Source organism: Protopterus annectens, chromosome 12.part0 (genome assembly GCF_019279795.1).
Source record: "Protopterus annectens isolate FY-2018-M chromosome 12.part0, PAN1.0, whole genome shotgun sequence".
Classification (NCBI taxonomy): domain Eukaryota; kingdom Metazoa; phylum Chordata; order Ceratodontiformes; family Protopteridae; genus Protopterus; species Protopterus annectens.
In genome coordinates, this window is record NC_056746.1 from 1,002,436,176 (window position 1) to 1,002,456,016 (window position 19,841).

General features: G+C 42.0%; 1 protein-coding gene across 1 annotated transcript in view; it reads right to left on the bottom strand.

Moving 5' to 3' along the window:
* The window catches only part of ATP9A (ATPase phospholipid transporting 9A (putative)), a 2,147,009-nt gene that overhangs the window by 508,509 nt on the left and 1,618,659 nt on the right, over positions 1–19,841 (bottom strand). The window contains exon 22 of the mRNA XM_044090027.1: positions 16,064–16,128. Within this exon, the coding sequence (XP_043945962.1) occupies positions 16,064–16,128 (65 nt within the window). The remainder of the gene's footprint in view (positions 1–16,063; positions 16,129–19,841) is intronic.

Below are 19,841 nucleotides of genomic sequence, written 5' to 3' on the forward strand. Positions count from 1 at the left end.
ACTCATTGCTGTATGGACAGAAAGGTACATCCCAGATATCTGGTAAATAAGCATTCTAATGCTACTGCACAAGAACAAAGTGGACATCACACTGTAGGTAGTACAGAGGTATCAAATTCCTGTCACTGCATGCAAGTGCTGGAGATATATAAATAGCCAGAGTAACAAAAAATAAGATGGTACGTGAGCAGTTCAGATACAAATCATTACGCAGCACATCTCATCCGATCTCTGCAACAAGACAGACAGTGGAGAAGGAGTTGTAGATGAAAGTAGTCCAACTGGGCATTCCTAGACTTGAAGAAAGCATATGATAAGGTCCAAAGAAAAGTGATTTGGGAAGTCCTGTGATGGGTCCAGGAAACATTGGAAGAATTTTTGCAGGCTATGTATGAGGAACCGATGACATACATATGAACAGTGTGCAGACTCAAAGAGGGGTTTCCCAGTGGGAGTTGGTGTGCCTCAGGGTTCAGTTCTGATTCCAGTATTATTCATACTGGTGATGGACTACATTAGCAAACAGATCAGAGGAGACAGGTCGGCAATGCTGCTGTATATGCACATGAGGTGACATTACAGGCACACTCTCAACAAGAACTTCAGCAAATAATAAGGGACTGGAATGCAAAACTAAAGGCACATGAGATGAAAATGAGTACAGACAAGGCAGATGTCATGGTTACAAATAAAGATTTAAGTCAGAAAATTTGAAAATGAAGAGAGAAGGGAGAATAGTGAAACAGGTTAACAGCTTCAAGTAACTAGGAGGGGTGGGCTGTGGAAAATGCATGTCTGAATTAGGAGGTCAAAGCAAGAGTCAGAGGTGTTGCAGCTAAATGGCACATATTATTGGGGTAGTGTGTGACAGAAGAATACTGAAGAAACTGAAATGTAAGATATACAAAACAGTGGTGTGATCAGAGCTTCTGTACGGCACTGAAGCAATGGCAGCAAAGGCAGAGCAGTTGAAGAAGCTTGTGGTGGAAATGAAGTGCCTGAGACTGGTGGTAGGATACACACTGTGGGACAGATGAAGAAATGATGACAGAGTAGATGCCAAAGTAGCTCCAACTTCCAAGAATGTCAAGCAGAAGAGATTACAGTGGTTAGAACACATGTGCAGGAAGCAGAAAACAATCTGTTGAAGATCTGAGAGGGACCAAAAGAAAGCAAGAGGAAATGAGAATGTCCAGCCAAGAGATGGAGAGATCAAATGAAAGAAGATATGCGACAGACAAGCATGAATGTCGAAGGAGGTAAGACAGCGGCACTGAAATGAGTGAGGTGGTGAGACAATGCAAAACTCAGACCCTGAATAGAAAAATGAGAAGGGGGGTGGTTGATGACAATCCAGCATAAGTAGAATTATGAAAAGAAGTAGCAGAACTCCACAGCAGAAATACACTTTAATAAAATAAAAAACAAAAAGTAAGCGCTTTCGCGATCAGCCCTGATGGCGAAAGCGCTTACTTTTTTTTTTATTAAAGTGTTGTATTTCTGCTGTGGAGTTCTGCTACTTCTTTCCATATATGTAAATTTTCTGGTGTTACTACCAGAACTTGTCCAGTGCTCATTCCATTTTTTTCATTTATAAGTAGAATTATCTCCACCTTGCTCTGGGAATTCAGGAAGAGCACCAGCAGCTGGTCTGACTGGTTAAAGGACATCTTCAAAAAATTTCTGTCATAAGGATACGATTCATGAGGCCATCAATGTGGAAGTCTATGAATAGTTGCTTTCCATCAAGGCTGCAACTCCAAGATCCTTTTTGGAGGCTGTAATTACCACTAAGAACAGAATCTTCCAGGACAGAAACTTGAGTAGTACTGAATGTTGCCGCTTCAAAAAAATAAAGCCTTTCTGGTTAGTTGCAGGTTGCTCATATCCCTAAAGAACTACTTAACCAATGCCTTTGCTTTTAAGAATGAGGGCAGTGGAAAGCAAGCAGACATGGCTCAATCATGCACTTTTACACAGGAGAAAAGACAGCCCTGGCTTTAAAGGGGGCAGATCCACTTTTAGGGGATTATCTTTCTGCAAAAGGATTTTTTGTTCTATTTGTCCACATACAGTTTTCTTCTGTTACGCCTCCTTGGCTCTTTTAGAATGCTTAGCATGACTTATGAGAAAAGATGCTATGACGAGTAAATGTCAAATCTTCCAGGTCATCAGCCTGAGGACATTCAGTTTTAGGTGTACAACGGTGTCAGATCCCTCCCTGGGTGAGCAAGTCTATCTCCTGTGGCATGAAGGAGGGAGGTTCCCTGGCCATATGCACCACCACCATAGAGAACAAATGCTGCTGGGGCCAGAACAGAGCTATGAGGAGCATACCAAGCAGCTGTCTGCACATCTCCACCACTTAAGCAATGAGGGGGATATAGGGGAAGGGATGCAGGATGCAGTGTTGTCACCAAAAGGAAAAGGCATCCACCCTTCAGGCTCCACTGCAAGGCTGCCTCATACAGTAAAAATCCACATGTTGATGGTTCACTGGAGAAGTTCACCTTGGGAAAATCAAATTCGTTTATCAGCTGACATAAGGCTCTCTTCTACAACCTATTCCCATCATAGCCTGACGGTGTATTTTGCTCTGTTAAACTGGTCAGCTTTACTCTTGCATTGTGAAGTAAATACATTGTCCTCGGCTCTAAACTGGACTGGGTGGCTAACTCACCACCCACCTGTCATCACAGACTGGGCAGGCTCCAAGCATGCAGAACTGTGTATCTTCATTTCTGCATACCTGATTTGTCCAACATACTAAGTTGCGCTATTTGCAGTGCAACACCAGCAGCTTCATGTCCAGGCACTGTGAGTGCTGATGCCATGAAGCCCTCAGGAACAACTGGATTTTTCACATGTGTAGTCTGTCTTCCGAAGCCATAAGGATGATTGAGGTCATACAGCCCAACACCTTCAAGGAGTCCACGGCCATCAAGTGGTCTTTTCTGGCCTGCAAGTAGACACTTGACCCTACAGAAAGGGACTTCCTCACTGGGACGTAGGACTTGTACTCCTGAGTGTTTAGAGTTGACTCCTGGAATGTCTTTATGTGGTCCAAAGTGAGACTTGATTTTGGAAAGCTGTCTAAAAACCAAGTTGTTGGGGGGGGGGGGTAGTCTATGGAAATGTTGATGCTGTTTGAATTTGGCATTATGACGGAGTCTGCAGAACATCATTTTCTAGGTATGGACAGATGCAAAAATAAGCAGGAAATCTGGTACTGATGTAAACACTAATCTAAAACAAAAGAACCGAACACCAGCAGCCTAACAAACCTGGAACTTTAATGACAACACAAAAAACTTTGGAGATAAAACCAGTCACGGTTTAGCGCTTTCATCTTATACAAAAGACATTATCAGAACCATGAAACAGGAAGTAAAAACGATTTTTCTCGGAAATTCATGAAAACACACTTCTAAAAACACCCAGTCAGGTGACAGGAGCCACTAAAGCCTGGGAAAATCTTAGAGAGACAGTACATACAGAATGAATAACACTATTGACAATTTGGAAGCTCTCATTTTAAATTCACTGATAATAGAAATGCCATCATGAATCCCTGGCAAATGATTGGCATCTAATCTATGTTGCTGCAACATTTCACAGTGCAATAACTTGTTCTTCCAGTCTTCTGTATAGGCAGCTGCTTGTACCTATTCCAAAATAAAAACAAATCTTTTAAAACCTAGACAGGATAGGGAATGCCTAGCCAGGGCACTCTTGCTGTCAAGCCTTCTGTATACTATAAACATGTTGATAGATTCTTTTGAGGGCATTGTTGGTTTTGCCTACATAAAACACTTGGTATTGTGTGCAAACCGCAATGTATACCACCCTTTCAGAACAGCAACAAAATGTGCCCCCTTTTGCATGTTTCATGGTAATGTCTACTAAGGGACCTGTATAATTGTTCTCAATGTAACAACAGTGGGGACATCACCCTCATTTCAGAGTCACTGAAGTCTGGAAACGAGGTCAAGACAAGGTTTCCAATAAATTTTTGATGCTGGGCTTCCTTTTGTATATAAATGTGGGCTTGCTACTGACCAACTGCTTGGTCCCTTCGTCACAGGAAAGAACATGTCAGTTCTTGCAAGTAATCTGCTCAATATTCTTAACATCCAGGGAATATTGAAGGATCATGCACTTTTGATCAATGAATTTAATGTCCTTCTGGTTAAACACGGTAAAGTTCACCAAGCCACCCTTTACAGTAGCTATATGCCTCTCCATTCTCCCTTCCCATACCTCAGCTTGAACACTGTCCAAAAGGGGGATGGGGTATCCTTGGTCTCGAAACATCTTCCTAAGGACTGAGAATTAATCTACACAAGTGGCATCAATCTTGAAACTCTGATAAACTGACTTCTGACAATTCCTTTCCTTTGGTGGAAAGGATGGCAACTAGCGAAGGACAAAAATGAATTACACTAGGAAAGCTTCCTGTATACCTGGGTTTCTAAACAACTATGACTTGTCCTTTGGATATCAACATCCAAAAAGTTGATCCGCTGCACATCCAAATTGCAAGTAAACTTCAATAAATTAGTACGAGCCCCCATCACCTCCAATTGTAGCAAAAAAATCATTGGTGGCATCCTTCCACACAAATAATAAATCGTCCAAATATCTGAATAAACCTAGGTATGGACAGATGTGGATAACATAGTAGAGAGCTAATTGTGCTAAGAGATAAATCATTAATGCAGGGGTCTGACTCTGAACATTACAATTTCCTGTGGTCCTTATGAATAGGTACATACAAGTATACATCCTTCAAATCCTGTATGATCGTGAAGACCAAAGAAAGGATTAGCAGCTGCAGTGACTGGAGGTTCGACATCAAGAATTTAGATACCCAGAAAAAGAGGCAGAGTCTGGACAGGGCCAGAAGCAGTCTCTAAAGTCTAAAGTCCATTTCTTTTGGGGATTATAAACAGGTGGGGAAAAAATATACCCCTTCTTCCCACTTTGGTACCAATCTATTGGACCTTGCTATAGCAACTGCTAAATGAGGAGAAAGGCAAGGTGTACCTGATCTTCTAGTACTGGGGTCATCCCCATGAAGGGTGAGATGTTTTCTGCAACCCTCTTTTATGATTGTTAACACTCAATTGTCCACATGACTCCATCTGCTTTCCGCATGGAATCGGGGGAAGGTGACAGGTGAGAGAGGAATTCTGAGTCAGAAGTGCTTGAAGAGAATTGTTGAACCACTTTCAGTGCGTCTTCCAGTTTTCTTTTCCCTCTTGCTCCACTGTGCTTGCTACTCTACTGATATCCTGTCTTGGCTAAAATGTGGGCTGCTGCCTGAAAAATACGCCAGTCTAGAAGCGGTAATATCTGCTACACAGAGAAATTGGTTGGGGAGGTTGAAAAATCTATCTCACAGTCCACACAACCTTTCCTCTTTTTTATCTTCTACTTCTTGGAATACATCTGTGAAAGTGTCCCAAAGACTCTGTGACTAAGGGGCATTCAAAAGCAATGCCTTGGCAATCTCAGGCAATACCTGGACCGTAAGTCAGACAGCTCCACAGTGTCATACTTGCACTTAACCACATCCTTCCCATAACCTAGGGATAGAGGAACAAGTTTCTTGATCCCAGATTTAGGGACTCATCCTGAATTTCTACAGACAAGCCTTGTATCTCAGCCAAGATTCTGGAACGGTACCAAGTAATTGTGCATTTGGCAATTTATCACCCTAAATGCCACAGTAGCCAAGGCATAATCCTTTTTCCCCAAAATCTGTCCAGGACCCAGCTTTCCCTATCATTCAGCAATTTATTCAGGGATGACATCAACTTACTACCCTAGTGTTCCTCGAAGGAAATAACCATGGGGTCTGCGAGACAACTGTTGTAAAGGCATTTGTGAATTTGATGCATCAGACATAACTTAACCAGTTTCTTAGTGATGGGAGGTGTTAGGAATCTGATTGCAGCAAGGTTACTAAGAAAGCATCTTCAAAAGCCTCAAATACTGGATGAATCCTGCAAAGCCCCCAGTCTATCTTTGCTCATGTGTGTTGACCATAACCTTTCCCCTTAGCCAAACATTAACTTATGAAAAACCCTTCCCCTAACAGTTCCATTACACAAGACAATTACACATACATACAAATTTCACATAAATACACACATCAGCACTAAATTTATCCCCTTACTTTGCCCTTACTCTAATTTTAACCTGCAAATGCTTGCAAGCATAAACACACTCCTACCCCTAACATCAAAACTTGGTATATCCATAACCATCAGCGTTGGGGGCTTGCCTCAAAAAACACCACACACTCACAACTACAGAAAAAATGTTCCCAACATCAAATATTATTCTGGCAGTTGAACACAACTACCCGTAATCAAAAAACACATTGTCAAATGAGGTTTTATTGACAAAGATAAAGTTAACTTCAACCTTATATATGAATGCAAGTCTATTAGCAGACGCTTCACATTGTCCACCCAGATTAAGGGTGTCACCATTCAGTCAGCTGAAACCAGTGTCACATCACAGTTAAACCTTCAGTGTACCACTAAAGCATTACATTAGTGTTTACTGTGTAGTCATGTGACAGTGGAATCAGTATGCAAAAGAAGGGGTATGTGAGGGTGTTTGTTTATGTTTTGTTGCGTTGCTGGTTTAATTGTGGTACCAGTTTATTTTCTCAGAGGTGTATGGGGACAAAGGAGAATGTAAGCAGTGAGTGTGCTCTTAATGTACGTTTTTATTGATGCTGGTGTATTGCTGTGATCATAAATACACATCTGTGAAGTCTGCATTTGCAATACTCTGTGATTTGATGGAGATATTATTTGACCAAGAGGACTATTCCACTGCTTGCGATCAATGTTTGCTGACATATTCATATACATACACAAATATATATATATATATATTACACACACTAATTTCAAACTCCAAGATCAGACAGGAAAAGGAGAAACTCCAGTATCCTCACTGTTCTCTTATCTTGCACAAATACACTGCAGCAATCTGACTGCCTTGCTAATTATTGAAAGTCTATCACTGTGTACTTGCAGTTGCCTGACAGGGCAATCAAACATTTTGGAAAAAATACAAAACTGAGTTGAGTCCTTTACTGAAGTTGCACAAATCTAACTGTATGGCCCAAAATAAAAAAGCAAAAGCAAGCACCAGGAGCAGGCGCCAACAGGTTCCACTGTAAATCTAGAAGCATTCCAGTCAAAAAAATATAAGCATTTTCACCAGCATGGACTTCACCAAACAATAATGTAAGTTTATAACTAAATAGTACCAATGTAGCTCAGATATTACCAAAAAGATCTGAGAGCTCTTGAAGTAAAAGTGAACAGGGTATCTAACAAAAGTCACAATTCTTGGTAATACAGCTCGTGCAGAATTACTTGTACAACTATCATACTTCCTAACAGAATCAGCTTGTGGCTTCCAATAGTAGTACTGTAGGCTGACCAGCTAGCCAACAGAAAATCTGCCAATAAGAATATGGTACTAGGATATGTGGACCAATCACATCTATACTATCCAAGTCTCTAGTAAGGCAAAGTTACGTATCTGGTGGTAAAGCAACACATGGTGGTGGTGGCACTAGTGGGAGGTAAGCACCATATTGCACTCTAAAACAAAGGGAACTTATTAAAATAACTAACAAAGCAATTTCATGAAATTTAACACCTGGAAGGGGCAGTTAAGCTTTGAAAAAGGAAAGATGCTAAAAACAATATAGGTTCATCAAGCACCATGTGTGCAACAGCCAGTAAGTAACCAAAGGAGAAATTCTCTCAAGTCTGGGATCTGCACCACAGAAACTGCAAATAGCCATTGATAAAGAGAGTACAGTACTTTGAGGCAGGTCAATGTTGGGGGAATGTTCAGTACAAGTGGATGTTTATAGGAAGCATGGAGACAGTAGCAGCTTTGAAGAACCAAAAAATAAGCTCTAATGGGGAAAGGAGACAAACCTCTAACTGTACATCATTATAAGGAATGCTCCTCATTTTGAGTCTTAAAAAGTCTGTGTTCCACACTGTTCCTCACTGAAAAGATTTGACACATATCTATTAAATATGTTTTTAACAAATATTCATAGCAAATAACACTGAATCATAATACTTCATCAAAATAACTTTTTTATGCACATAAGTACTACACATTTTTCTGCCCATTTGTTCCACATTAAGAGAGGTAGTGCCCCACAATTTGGAGATGGAAGGTTTAGAGCTATGGCTAGAGATTCAATAAGCAGTAAACCCATACAAATAAAATATGAGAAAGGAAGCAGTCTGTGTGTGTGATTTTATCGAGTTTGAGGGCATAACTGGAACTTGCAAGGGGCTGAAGAAGTGGATTGGGTACTAGGTAAGGCATATCCCCATTAGTGAATCGTAGTTGTGAAAAGAACAGATGGTGCACTGCGCATGAGGGAAGAAGTCATCAGACATGGACAGGAAAGAGAGAATAAAGAATGCTGAACCAGTAAATATTTATAAGAAAGGATTTCACTAAAAAGGTAAAGGCAAGCATATATAGTTCTTAGACCATTAGATAGTGGTGAAACAGTACATCATTCAGGAGTTGGCAGTAAGTCTCAAAAGTCAGGTAAAACTAGTGGCCTACTGAATGGGAAAATAAACTAATAGGATTAAGAGTTGTCTAATGTAGGAAATCTGGGATGATGGGGCTCAAGGGGGCACAGAAGACATCAAAATTGGGGTCCAGCATGAAAGTGTCCAAAGCAAAAATCAAGTAGTTCAGTTGGAAGTTTTTTTGGTTCCCCTTGCACATCGCCCATCATTCTTACTAGCCCAGCCCCGAGTGACTCACCTCCCTGTCAGGTCTACCAGATAAGTGGCTTACCTGCCCGACCCCAGGAGTCCACAACTGATGGAGTCAGTCATGGATCCTAAGGGCATCCCAGGGGCTTGGATATCTTTGCGCATGTCCAGGAAAGGTTTCTTTTATATGCTCTACTCACTTCCCTTTCCCTACCCCCTCACGTGTCGACCACATCAAAGGAAAACTCCTTTCTATGGACCACACCTCCCCTTAGGAAGCATTACTGATAAACAAGCTCCCTCCAATGCTATATAGTACACACACACACACACACACACACACACACACACACATATATATATACATATATATAGAGGGAGAGGGAGGAGAGAGAGAGAGAGAGAGCTATATATATATATATATATATATATATATATATATATATATATATAGAGAGAGAGAGAGAGATATCTGTAGCTAGATAGAAAGACAGATATATATACACATCCTTCTCTAAAGGATGATGCCACAATACTAACAAAACATGATTGACTTTAATAATTGGCTTAGTTTCTGGTGTCATTCTAAGGGGGGTGCAATATTTGTTAGCATGGAAGGAGATGGTCAACAGACCATGCTGCTTTGTCAGGGATGGTCTGCACCTCTCCCCTCTAGGCTTTCGAATATTAGATAAAACATTGTCTTCCCCCACAGTGCCTTTTTTAAGCAATGCTAAACTGAAAATAGTTCTGACAAAACAAAACCAAGTAAATCTAAAGGTATTACTGCTCAATGGTAGGAGTATAAACAAAAAAACTTCATTCCCTATAAGCTCTCTTCACCCTAGAGAATGCTGATGTTTGTGTGGTCACTGAGACATGGTTTAAAGCTGCAGAGAGCACAAAAACAGTGCAAGGTTATAATGTCTTCCACACATTTAGACCAGCTACTTCACAGGCAGAGACTAAATGTGAAGGTGTCTCTATTTACATCAAAAATAACCATATTTCAATGCTAGTCAAATAGGACAATGCCCTTGAGGTGATCCATGTTCAATTCACCATAGGTAAAATCCAATACCACTTCCTTGCAAGCTATAGATCCCCCTCTATGACTCAGGAAACCCATACCATGCATTTAAAACTTAGGGTGCTGGCAGAAATTGGGCTACTGTTGGCTGAAGGAGGAGAAGAGGGGGAAGGCATGCCCAAAGGCAGGTAAAGGCTAGGAATGTGGTAGTGAGTCAGAACTTTGAATGTTGGCACTATGACTGGTATAGGGAGAGAGCTAGCTGATATGATGGACAGAAGGAAGGTTGGTATATTGTGTGTGCAAGAGACCAGATGGAAGGGGAGCAAGGCTAGGTGTATCGGATGGGGGTTCAAATTGTTTTATCATGGTGTGGATAGGAGGAGAAATGGCATAGGGGCTATTCTGAAGGAACAGTATGCTAAGAGTGTTTTAGAGGTGAAAAGAGTATCGGATAGAGTGATGTTTATGAAGCTGGAAATTGATGGTGTAATGATGAATGTTGTTAGTGAATATGCTCCACAAGTTGGGTGTGCGATGGATGAGAAAGACAAATTTTGGAGTGAGTTGGATGAAGTGGTGATGACTGTATCCAAGGGTGAGAGAGTGGTGATTGGAGCAGATTTCAATGGGCATGTTGGTGAAAGGGAACAGAGGGGATGAGGAAGTGATGGGTAGGTATGGTGTTAAGCAAAGGAATGCAGAAGGTCAGATGGTAGTGGATTTTCGAAAAGGATGGACATGAATGTGGTGAATACGTATTTTAACAACAGGGAGGAGCACAGGGTGACATATAAGAGTGGATGAAGATGCACACAGGTGGATTGCATCTTATGTAGAAGGGCCAGTCTGAAGGAGATTGGAGACTGTAAAGTGGTGACAGAGGTAATTGTAGTTAGGCAGCATAGAACGGTGATCTGTAGGATGACATTGGTGATCAAGAAGAGGAGGAGGAGTGTGACAGCAGCACCGAGGATCAAATAGTGGAAATTGAAAAAGGGTAACTGTCAGGTGGCATTCAGGGAAGAGTTAAGACAGGCACTGGGTGGCAGTGAAGAGTTACTGAATAGCTGGGTAACTACAGCAGAGCTAATAAGGGAGATGGCTAGATAGGTGCTTGGTGTGACATCTGGAAAGAGGAAGGAGGACAAGGAGACCTGGTGGTGGAATGAGGAAGTACAGGAGAGTATACAGAGAAAGAAGTTGGCGAAGAAGTTGGATTGTCAGAGAGATGAAGAAAGTAGACAAGAGTATAAGGAGATGAGGTGCATGGCAAAGAGAGAGTTGGCAAAGACTAAGGATAAGGCGTATGAAGAGTTGTATGAAGGCTGGACACTAAGGAAGGAGAAAAGGACCTGTACCGGATTGGCTAGACAGAGGGACCGAGCTAGCAAAGATGTGCAGCAGGTAAGGGTGATAAAGGATAATGAGGGAAATGCACTCACAAGCGAGGAGAGTGTGTTGAGCAGATGGAAAGAGTACTTTGAGGGGCTGATGAATGAGAGAGAGAAGGTTGGATGATGTGGTGACAGCGAATCAGGAAGTGCAATGGATTAGCAAGCAGGAAGTAAGGACAGCTATGAAGAGGATGAAGACTGGAAAGGCTGTTGGTCCAGATGACATACCCGTGGAGGCATGGAGGTGTTTAGGTGCAATGGCCGTGGAGTTTTTAACTAGATTGCTTAATGAAATCTTGGAAAGTCAGAGGATGCCTAAGGAATGGAGAAAAAGTGTTTTGGTACCAATTTTAAGAATAAGGGTAATGTACAGAGCTGTAGTAACTACAGAGAGATTAAATTGATCAGTCACAGTATGAAGTTATGGGAAAGAGTAGTGGAAGCTAGGTTAATAAGGGAGGTGATGATTAGTGATCAGCAGTATGGTTTCATGCCAGGAAATAGCACTACAGACGCGATGTTTGCTCTGAGAGTGTCGATGGAAAAGTACAGAGAAGGTCAGAAGGAGTTGCATTGTGTCTTTGTGGACTTCGAGAAAGCATATGACAGGGTGCCTAGAAAGGAGTTGTGGTATTGTATGAGGAAGTCGGGAGTGTCAGAGAAGTATGTAAAAATGGTATAGGATATGCACGAGGGTAGTGTGACAGCTGCGAGGTCTGCAGTGGGAGTAACGGATGCATTTAAGGTGGAGGTGGGATTACATCAAGGATCAGTTCTGAGCCTTTTCTTATTTGCAATGGTGATGGACAGGTTGTCAGATGAGATTAGACAGGAGTCCCCGTGGACTATGATGTTTGCAGATTACATTGTGATCGGTAGTGAGAGTAGGGAACAGGTGGAGGAGACCCTGGAGTGGTGAAGATATGCTCTAGAGAGAAGAGGAATGAAAGTCAGCAGGACTAAGACAGAATATATGTGTGTGAATGAGAGGGAGGATAGAGGAATGGTGAGGATGCAGGGAGTAAAGGTGGTGAAGGTGGATGAGTTTAAATACTTGGGATCAACAGTTCAGAGTAATGGTGAGTGTGGAAGAGAAGTGAAGAAGAGAGTACAGGCAGGGTGGAGTGGGTGGAGAAGAGTGTCAGGAGTGATTTGTGACAGACGAGTACCAGTAAGAGTGAAAGGGAAGGTCTGCAAGAGGGTAGTGAGACCAGCTATGTTATATGGGTTGGAGACAGTGGCATTGACAAAAAGGCAGGAGTCAGAGCTGGACGTAGCAGAGTTAAAGATGTTAAGATTTGCACTGGGTGTGATGAGGGTGGACAGGATTAGGAATAAGTATAGTAGAGGATCAGCCCAGGTTGGAAGATTTGGAGACGAAGCCAGAGAGGCAAGCTTACGTTGGTTTGGACATGTGCTGAGGAGTGATGCAGAGTATATTGGGAAAAAGATGCTAAGGATGAAGCTGTCAGGTAACAGGAAAAGAGGAAGACCTAAGATAAGGTTTATGGATGTGGTGAGAGAGGACATGCAGGTGGTTGGTGTGACAGAGCAAGATGCAGAGGACAGGAAGAAATGGAAACTGATGATCCGCTGTGGCGACCCCTAATGGGAGCAGCCAGAAGAAGAAGAAACACTAACCATCCAACACAATATCATATTCATGAGTGACTTTAATTACCCCACTATTAACTGGGAATACTATATGACACCAAACGTACATGCAAAGAGGTTCATGGATTTTGTAAACACAAAATCCCTGAACCAGGTAGTCAATACACCAAACATACTAGATCTGGTCCTCACTAATATGGGAGACTGCTGCACACCCCCTACTGTAATGCCTTCCCTGATAAGGTTGTTGTTGTTGTTCTTCTTTCGGCTTTTCCCGGTTAGGGGTTGCCACAGCGGAACTCCGGTCTGCTAATGAATGGCAGTAAATTTTTACGATGTAGAGGTGCCAGCTCAACGCCCAAACTTCAATGAAGGCACGCCCATTTTACGCATGTCTTTCGAACATCACTCGACCACAGGGAGGACATGCAAACTCCACACAGAAGGCGCTCCAGCCGAGAATCGAACAGGAGAACCTCTTGCTGTGAGGCAACAATGCTACTGCTGCACCACCGCGGCTTATCAGAACACAAAATAGTCTCCTTTGAAGTACAAATAAACCCTGGACCCCCAACTAAACCTGGAATATTCAGGAGCTATTCTAAGGCTTACCTCCCACTATTAAGTGAGAACCTGGCAAAATATCAAGCCCCCATAAAACCTGAGAACACTTCTGCCTATGAAGAACTGTTCACAGAAACCCTGTACAAGCATGTTAATAGCTGCATAGAGGCAGCTGCACACAACAGGAAGAAGTACAGAACTAACTCAAAAAACAAGCCACCCTGGTGGAATCACAAAATCAATCAGCTGTATAACAGGAGGAAGAAAATCATGGCAAAAATTAGGAGGTGCAGCACCCAGCAGGATAAAAGCACTCTCATCAAACTAAACAAACAACTCAGAGGACAAATAAAGTCTACCAAAGCCAAATTTGAGGTAAGGTTAGCTACCCCGGCCAAGGACAACCACAAAGCATTCTTTAGTTATGTCCGCAACCTCACATGCAATAAACAATTGTGTGCAGAGCTCACTGTAAATGGAGCCACCTATACTGAGCCAGAAGATATAGCAAACCTCTTGGCTGATAAATTCAGCTCCAACTTTACCCCCCCAACCTTCCGTCAGGAAAGATCATCAAATATAACTCCCCCTACTAACACTAGGGAACAAGTCTTTAATGCTGTCTCCATGACCAAGAACGCTGCATCAATGGGCCCACACAATATCCCAGGATGCCTTCTAAATAGCATGAAACATGACCTATCAGGGCCTCTGGAATTACTATTTAACTGTAGCCTTCAAACAGGCTTCATGCCTCATGAATGCAGAGAATGGCAACAATCATCCCTCTACACAAAGGTGGGCCATCTACAGACCCTGGAAACTACAGACCCAGAAGTCTCACTAGTCTTATATGTAAAGCCATGGAAAGAATTATCATGGAGATGAGCAACACGGATATAGTAAACCTCCAGACACTGGATCCAACCCAGTTTGGTTTCGTCAAAGGCAGATCATGCCTACTCAACCTGGTGGACTTCTTCGAGAAGGTCATCAAAGCAATGGATGAGAGCAAAGTCGCTCATACTGCCTACCTTGACCTGGCCAAGGTATTTGACAATACCCCACTTGGGTATTGTTGACAAACTCAAGAGGTTATGTACAAACCCATATGTCACCCGGTGGATAGCCAAATGGCTCACAGAAAGGACCCAGGAAGTTAGAATTGGGGAGGCCACCTCTACAAAGTGGCCAGTCACAAGTGAAGTCCCTCATGGATCAGTCCTTGGATCGTTTCTTTTTAGTATTTACTTCTCAGAAGTCAAGGCCAATGTCAGTTGTCTCTGGCTGACTAAATTTGCAGATGATTGCAAATTAGGAGCGGTCATTGAATCTCACACTGACACAAATGTTCTGCAGGAGGGGCTGACACAGAGAAACAACTGGTGGCACAGCCATGGACTAAAACTAAATGCCAAGAAATGCATTACAGTATCTTTTGGGAAGTCATCCATCCCTGGTAACTATCATATTGACAACACATCCCTTAGAGTTGACCCAGTAGTCAGGGACTTAGGGACACACGTAGTAATCTAGCATTTGATCATCATGTGTCTACAGTGGTGAGGAAATCATTCTATGTTGCACAACTTATAACCAAAGGTATGGCATTGAAGTCCAAGGAAGTCATTTTTTTACTATATTAGGCATTCATCAGACCTATTATTGAGTACAATGTCCCCTTTGGTATGTACCTAACCAGGCATATCCAACAATTGGAATGTCCACAGAGATTCCTCACTAAAAGAATACAGGGCATAAGTAATATGTCCTATGCAGACTGCCTCAAGGCCCTATCCTTGTGTTCTGTCTCCTACAGGCTTTTGAGGGGAGATCTATGCTTGGCATACATGGCATTGTCAGACCCCACTCTGATGGAACTTCTGCATATCCACAAAACAAACAGCACCAGAATGATGTGTTCTAAAGACTTAAACCTTGCCTGTGATATAAATAGGACCTGCTGGAGAGATAGATATGTATCCCAGAGCCCCGCCCCCCCATCTATGGAACAGGCTCCCCATCCATGTGGAGCACAGTTCCTCCCTAACTCAATTCAAGTGCAACTTTGTCAATTGGATGGGGAACCTGAAATTCATCCCTGGTCTAGCACCTATGTCTCTAATGGACAGAGGTAACTTGTAAATGGTTTATCTCCCAGGCTCATGCTTACACTTATCAAGGGTATCAGAACTTGTCAGAGATTTGGGATGCATGGTTAGATTTAAAAAGGCCCTTGTGGTCATTAGCCTAGTAAACACCTATAAACCTACACATACTGCAAACATATACAGATGAGTACGAGTACAGTCACTTTTCTGGGACTGGTTGTAATAGATGCAAACAATGATGATCACAATCCAGCAAAACTCAACAGTGAACCTCCAAAATGGGTTTAATGTGGGCCCTGCAAAAGAAGGGGGTTCCATGTCTCATTATGTTTTTCCATCTGGTGAACTGAGTTTTGATGGACTGTGATCGGCATACCATGAGTCCGTCACAATTCAATCAAGAGAACAGACTGCTACTGAGACAGACAGTCAGATATGAATCCAAATATAAACAGATATACACACAGACACACATGCACGCACACACACGTGCTAATGAATTCTCAGAAATATTGCTGCAAGTAAAATACCAAGTGTACGTAAGATATTGCTCACCTTTCCTTCTATACCTACACCGCAATCTGCTTCTTGGATCATACTGACATCGTTTCCTCCATCACCTGTGGGTTACAGAACAGAAAGATTAGGAAGAGAAACATCAAACACCTCAGAATACTACGGCATATATCATCATTCTCTCATTTCTGCTTAGCTGTAATTGAACATTTATAAGAAGTGCTCAGTGGGAGAAAACTTGAAACAATGAATGCCACATTTGGTTTATTTCTATCTGAAACAGTAGAGACTAATTTACAACAGGGTTGGTCTGCTGTTTTCTTAAAGTACGCTATACAGACTTCCTGTAAGTGGAGCCAGCGTACTAAGATGCAGCCAAAGAACTAACGGCGTGCAGGAAGCATCAAAGTCACAGGGCAACAGGATGCATCAGACATTAAAACTCACTTCAAAAGACTGCCTGAACGGCAGACTGATATGATGGGTGATCATAGCCTTGTTCCACTTCCATGGACTGGAGGTGCACATGCCTAAAATGCATTAGGTTGCTTGGACACAACACTCTGATAATGTACAATACATTTGTGTCGGTAACACTCTTTTTACATGTGCAAATCTGATGCACTGGCCAAAATATAGGCTACTGGCTAAATCTGCTATGGTCTGCAGACTAATTGCCAAATACTTAACCAAGGAGTCATCCCAAAATCCTCTACCACCATTTCTCAATGCAATTATTCCCTACACTTATTTTGACCTACAGTTTACATTTTATTTCCCAGGAACCTCCTCCTTACCTCTCTCCAGCACAAAGAGAACTCCCTATATTAGGAGATTCTCACTACAGTAAGCTTTTCTGTCCACTAGTACACATTAGGCTAAAGTTAGGTTGCGGACCTCTCTAACATACCAGGGCAGCCAAGCAAAGACTGAACAGTGCCATGGTCTGCTCTGTCACTGATCCACTACCAACACATTCACGTAATGATCAATACTTAATTGAACAGCCAATCACAGTTATTAACCATTTACAAAGTCACACATGTACAAGGTAAGTAAAATCATACCAAACTGGCACAGAATATTCTTTTCTCCATGTTCATGCATGCTCAGTATTAAACAAGCAAATTACCATACCTGTTAACACTGACAGTATACATAAACTACAGTCACAATGTTTAAATAAAAAGCATGCCAATTTTAATGCTAGCCAGAAAAGTCAAGAGACTACAATGTAGTTTATTAGACCTTCCCAAAAATTTCTGCACAGATACTTGCTACATTATTATTCAATGTACAAACCTACATTGCATGAAAGTAAATAACTCCTCTGTTAGCCAAATGCTACAGAAATTACCTCAAAAATAACCTACATTTTATTTCAGTGCAGTACAGTACATTATCAAAATAAATTCCTTATTACAAACATGTAATATATAGCCGCAATCAGGAAGCTCAGCAAATAAAGGCTCTTAAGGGGTAGTCAGGTATTGTTCTAAATTAGATGCATAAATGGATAGTAGAGCCAACTTTAGAGCTTTTGGAATACACCAGCAGGATTATCACAGTTAAGGCACTTAAAGCCAGGTGATCGCAGTAGGTCAAGGAACCAAAAGGATTAGTAAAGTTAAAACTACTGCAGGATTAGTCAAAACAGAGAGCCCCAAAAGGATTAGCAGAGTCTGAAAGTCAAAACAACAAGTCGGAGGATTCACAAGACGAATAAAATCCAGTCCCCAGCAGAATTAACACAATTAGGAGGCACACTGTGTAAAACAAAATCTGGCAGCTGGCAGGATAGCTCAGTTCTAACATCCAGTTATTGTATGCATGGGATATGCATGTTTGCTCCATAAAGGCAGAACAGTTGAAGAAGCTAGAGGTGATGGAAATGAAGTGCCTAAGAAGGGTGGTAGGATGCACACTGTGGGACAGACAAAGAAATGAAGACATAGCAGAAGCCAAAGTAGCTCCAAATTGCAGAAAAGATCAAAGAGAACAGATTACGGTGGTTTGAACACAAGTGCAGAAAAGCAGAAGACAATCTGGTGAGGAAGATTTGGGACAGACAGGAAGCAGGTAAGAGGAAGTGAGAACATTCAGCAAAGAGATGGATGGATTGTGTGAAAGAAGGTCTGAGACAGTCAGACATAAGTGATGTGTGAAAGAAGGTCTGAGACAGTCAGACATAAGTGATGAAGAAGGCAGGAGTATGGCACTGGATTGAGGGAGTTGGCGACAGTTAACACGATGCCCCGACCCAAGTAGAAAAAATAGGAAAAAGGGGGATGATGATGATTCCATGCACTCAAGTTGCCTTTTGCCTCCCTTAAACATGTTGGCTGAATCTGATGCTCTAAAGCTCATCTTACATAAAATGCATTTATCCTTGCCCTTGTGGCCTTGCACAAGGAAGAAGAGTACACTGTTAGCTAGTTGATTCAGTCAGATAAATAAATGACATTAAATCACGGTAAAATAAACAGAGTGAAGGGATACAAAGCAAAATAATGGAGTCATGGAATTTACTGCAGCATTAAAGATATTAGGGAACCTATGCAAATTAAAAACATCAGGTATTCATAGCAGTTTTACTGGAAATGCACTCTGCTTTCCTAACAGGATAAACAGAGTTTGGGTGGGTTCTGCATCTTTACTAGTCCTGAAGCTCACCTTTTTGATAATCAACCATCATAATTTAGCCTGATATCTGTAATGATGATACTAAAGACTTTTTAGTATGACCAGAGATGTGTTCGAATTTTAAACAAACAAAATAGTTTTCATCATTGGGGTTCTTCATCCCACTGGAATCCCTACAACTTGTCTGATTTGCTAACTATACAGATTGCTGTACAAGTTTTTGCTGTTTGAACAAAACATGTCAAAAATAAAACAACCTACTCAGTTTGGGGACTATCTTCAGCAGCAGTGCCCAGTGACCACAGCTTAACTGCTGCCTAAAAAGGGTATCCTATGAGTTGTTGCTGGGTCTTCCAACGAAAAACTTCTTGTCAAAAACTGAACATCACAGTACTGTACAAGCAGGTTGAGTGCTTTTTGGGGTTTTTCCTCTTTCTCCACTATGGCACAACAGTGAAGTTGGTGTATATAATATTCGGGGGGGGTGAGGGATGCAAGGGAGGACTTGCACCCTGAAAATAAAGATTAAGGTTTTCAACTCACTGTTTTCTATTTACACCTTTTGATGAATGGTGAGTCAAAAAACTGTTGATAATGATTTGTTGGTAAATCGCCTAAAAGTTACTATACCTCCCTTCGGTCTCTTTACCATTCAGCCCCTAAAGTGATATTATGCCTTCCTCAACAACCTTACTTCTTCTTTTGGCTTGGCTTTTTCCAGTTAGGGGTTGTCATAGCGGATCACCTGTCTGCTAATGATTGGCAGTGGAGTTTTACGGTGTCGAGTTGCCAGCCCAGCGCCCAACCTTCCACATAAGGCACACACACGCACGCACTCATGCCTAGGGCCAATTTAGAGTATCCAATCCACTTACAGCATGTCTTTGGGATGTGGGAGGAACCGGAGCACCCAGAGGAAACCCACATGACCACAGGGAGGACATGCAGAATCCGCAAAGAAAGCACCTCAGCCGAGGATCGAACCAGAAAACCTCTTGCTGTGAGGCGACAATGCTAACCGCTGCACCACGTTATCCTTCATTCTATCGGGCCTCAAGAACTTCATACAGCACTCCACATTTTATCTGACCAATGACCACCATAGTGGTAAAAATGCCTTCCTTGCCCCAGCAGTTAATTTCGCTAGGGATGCTTCCTAGCATTCTGTTGTGCA